At 30.5% G+C, this 3,481-nt stretch overlaps 1 protein-coding gene across 1 annotated transcript in view; it reads right to left on the minus strand.

Annotated features, from left to right (window-relative positions):
- Nucleotides 1-635: 635 nt before the first annotated feature.
- The window catches only part of LOC101633391 (putative COBW domain-containing protein 7), a 33,579-nt gene continuing 30,733 nt past the window's right edge, over nucleotides 636-3,481 (minus strand). The window contains exon 12 of the mRNA XM_012721668.1: nucleotides 636-2,581. Within this exon, the coding sequence (XP_012577122.1) occupies nucleotides 2,475-2,581 (107 nt within the window). The 3' untranslated portion in view covers nucleotides 636-2,474. The remainder of the gene's footprint in view (nucleotides 2,582-3,481) is intronic.

Below are 3,481 nucleotides of genomic sequence, written 5' to 3' on the forward strand. Positions count from 1 at the left end.
AGTTTCCTCTGAAAGTTAAGCCAATAATGGCTCTGCTCATTGGAAAATATTTCATTTCCCTTTAGTCACTTCTTGAATATTACAAATAGTCAATGTTGTTTTAACCCATGGAGCAATAAATAACAGCCCTGACTTACGATGTCAACATTAGCACATCCTACTTTTCTAACCTTCTTACAGCAGTGTCCTAAAGGGTCCCCTACTGTATAGAATCTTCTCCCCAACTGTGAATGAATGACTCCTAATTTCACTCTCAAAAGTCACCACAACTCGGAGGCTTTCTGTAACCACTCAAACTAAAGTCAGTCTTTATTCTCATTAGCTTACTTAGGGCTACCTCATATTTTCCTATCTACAGATACCACTCCACCAAAATGTACACAGTACAGGAACTGGCCCTACTATGCCATGTGCAGATTCAGCTCCAGCACTAATACCTGGGCAAACTGAAAGCCCTTAACAAATGCTTTCTTAAAAAGTGAATGTATCTGTGCTATACAATGAACTTCTATACAGCAGTTAAATAACAAGCTATATTTTTAGGCACTGTCATGAAAAGATTTAAGACTAATAGCTGAGTTTTCTTTTTTTTTTTTTAAAGCAAACTAACACTATAATATATAATGATGTTTTATTTAAAACACATATATTACAAAAATAAAACCTTTCTTTGAGTATATTCATGGTGAATTCATAAATTTCCTAAAGAAACAGTTGAAACTATGACCCTAATAGTGGGGGAAAAATCCACTCAAGGAAATAATGTTAACCATAATATGTGTGTACATGACAAGAAATATCTAAAAGCATACACATTAAACTGACAACACCGCTTATCTCTATGAAGAGACAATGATTAAAAGAGAAAATGGAGACTCACTTCATCTCTAATGGTTGTACTTTCACAACACAAATACAATTTTATCTAATGAAAAACATTTAAGAATAATTTAAAACATTTTAAAGGAAAAAGTTTATAAAACTAAATTTTATAAACACAGATCTTAAAGAATATAGATTAATACACCTTTAAACATTTCTCTCACAACAGGATAAGTACTTTTTTCATGATGTAGAACAGATGAGTTGAAACACTTAACTGGCAAAAACCATTACTAAGTATTAATGCTACCACATTTTTTATAAAACAAATTGTTAAAAAATAAAAAAAGAAAACATTTATCTAGGCTCTACTGGTTGTTTGAAGCTGAGCTGGGTGCCTCATAAACTATTTAGTCCTTAAAAGAACCTTTAAGACTAGTATTATCACTGTTCAGTTGATAATTGGTAAAGTAATATAGAAAATACTTTGCCCAAAATTATACACCCATGAAACAGTAAGACTGGAATGAAAGCCTAGATTTGACTGAAAAAACCAGCTGGAATTTCTTTGGGCAACTTGCTACCAATGAAATAAGAAATAAATATTCTCTCAACTTTAAGAGAATGGATTCAAAGGGCAAAAGGATAAGTGAAAGAATTTACATTAAAAAGATACAGAATACAAGGAAGACAGTTAATCTAATCAATTAGTCTGCCTCCAACCACTGGAAACATTAAATGTTCACAGGTGTAATATTTTAAATTTAAAAATTCTAGAAAAGTCAAAAAGATGTTTTGATAGCTTTCTCTGATATTTGACCATCACCAGCTTGGGAAAGTTCCCTAAATGACACTTAATACTTTTCTCTTACAACTTAAATAGTTAGGCTGGCCTGAAGAAAAGCTATTGTACATTTAGATGAAGACTGTTAAATTATCCAAAATTACCTGCAAATATAAAGTTTTATACTTTCTTTCCAATTTTTAGCTCATTCTGAAAATCAGAGAAGTCCAAAAAGAAAAAAAACCCAAGATGAATTTAATACCAGTAGTAAAATCTAGTTTGAAGTTCTAACTGGAATCTTCTAAATATATTGCAAAGTGAATGCCTGAAATTTCATTACACTGACTACCAGTAAGCTTAGAATTGATTCATAATAAGAAATGGTTCTTATTAATTTCTTTGATTCCTATTCCACTAATAAGTCTGTAGCCACAACAAACCTTTTATTTGTGATGACAGAGTTCTAAAACGTTTTGTTACTAACAAAAGCTATGCACTCAACTGAGGTTTTAAGGAAAAACGATAATGTTAATATAAGTTTTTAACATTATCTCAAATAACTTCAAGGGTGAACAATTCAGTACATGAAGCTCCAAAGCTGATTCTTTGTGAAGAAATGTCTATGAAAGCTACATACATACATATATACTTCAGAGGATGTATTTTATTATGTGATGTCAAATGTTTTACAACAGTGATTTACTATTTTGTATTCTAAAAAATAAATATTTAAAAGTATAATCGAATTCATAACAGAAATAATGGAAAGAGATGATTGAAATACACCAATTTTATCATCCAATAATGGAAAGAGATGATTGAAATACACCAATTTTATCATCCAATTCTTTTGATAATACTTCAAGTATTATAGACAAACTTGATCTTCTTTGAAATCTGCTGTCCATTGCTTTTCTTTTTCTGTCACAGTAGCTAAAAATAGTTGCTTAAGGATATCCTTATCTAAATGCCTACCTGCAAACAGAACAAAATAAGGTGTAATTAGATTGAAATGATCAAAATGACACAGTTCACCTATCAATTCTAGATCATTAATGTCTGATGATCTCTAATTTATAAACACCAAATTGAGTGATTCCTTCCTTAACTCCCTAGTTAAGTTTCTCCAAACCAAATAGGGACATGGATTTAACACTTCTTTAAAACAGAAGAGTAACTGAGTAATACCCCATTGTGTAAACACCTAGTCTTTTTTATTCAGTCATCAGTTATAGACATCCACATCATTACCACCAGGTCTTGGCTATTGTAAATAGTACTGCAATAAACATGGGGATGCATATACATACACACAGACTTATCTTTAAATCAGTATTTTTGTATACTTCAGGTAAATACATAGATGAGATCCTGCCATTTACAACAACATAAATGGACCAAGAGAAATTAAGCTTAGTTAAATAATACAGAGAGGAGAGACAAATTCCATGTAATTTCCCTCATACATAGTATAGAGAGAAAACACTAAAATTAACTAAATAAAAGAAAAAAAATTTTTCAGACTATAAGAATATTTATTTGGTACCAGAAGGGAAGGGGGAGTAAGGGTAGGTAAATCAGGAAACAGCGGACAATGGTATGTTGAGGAATAGAACTGGACTTTTAGTGGTGACTTTAATGTCGTACATATACATGCTCTATCTCAATGATGTAATGTATGTTACATCACTGAAATGTATGTTAGCACACAATGTTACTTCAATTAAAAAAATACAATTTAAAAAAGAAATTGAAGAATAAAAGTAAATGTTATCACATGACAAAGACAAATATATTAACCACAAGTTTATACAGTTTATAAAGAGTTCTGATTGATGAATAATGTTTTTTTTTTTTTTTTTTTTTTTTTTTTTT

The sequence above is a fragment of the Condylura cristata genome, unplaced genomic scaffold (assembly GCF_000260355.1).
Source record: "Condylura cristata isolate star-nosed mole 26May11 unplaced genomic scaffold, ConCri1.0 scaffold00006, whole genome shotgun sequence".
In the NCBI taxonomy this organism is placed as follows: Eukaryota; Metazoa; Chordata; class Mammalia; order Eulipotyphla; family Talpidae; genus Condylura; species Condylura cristata.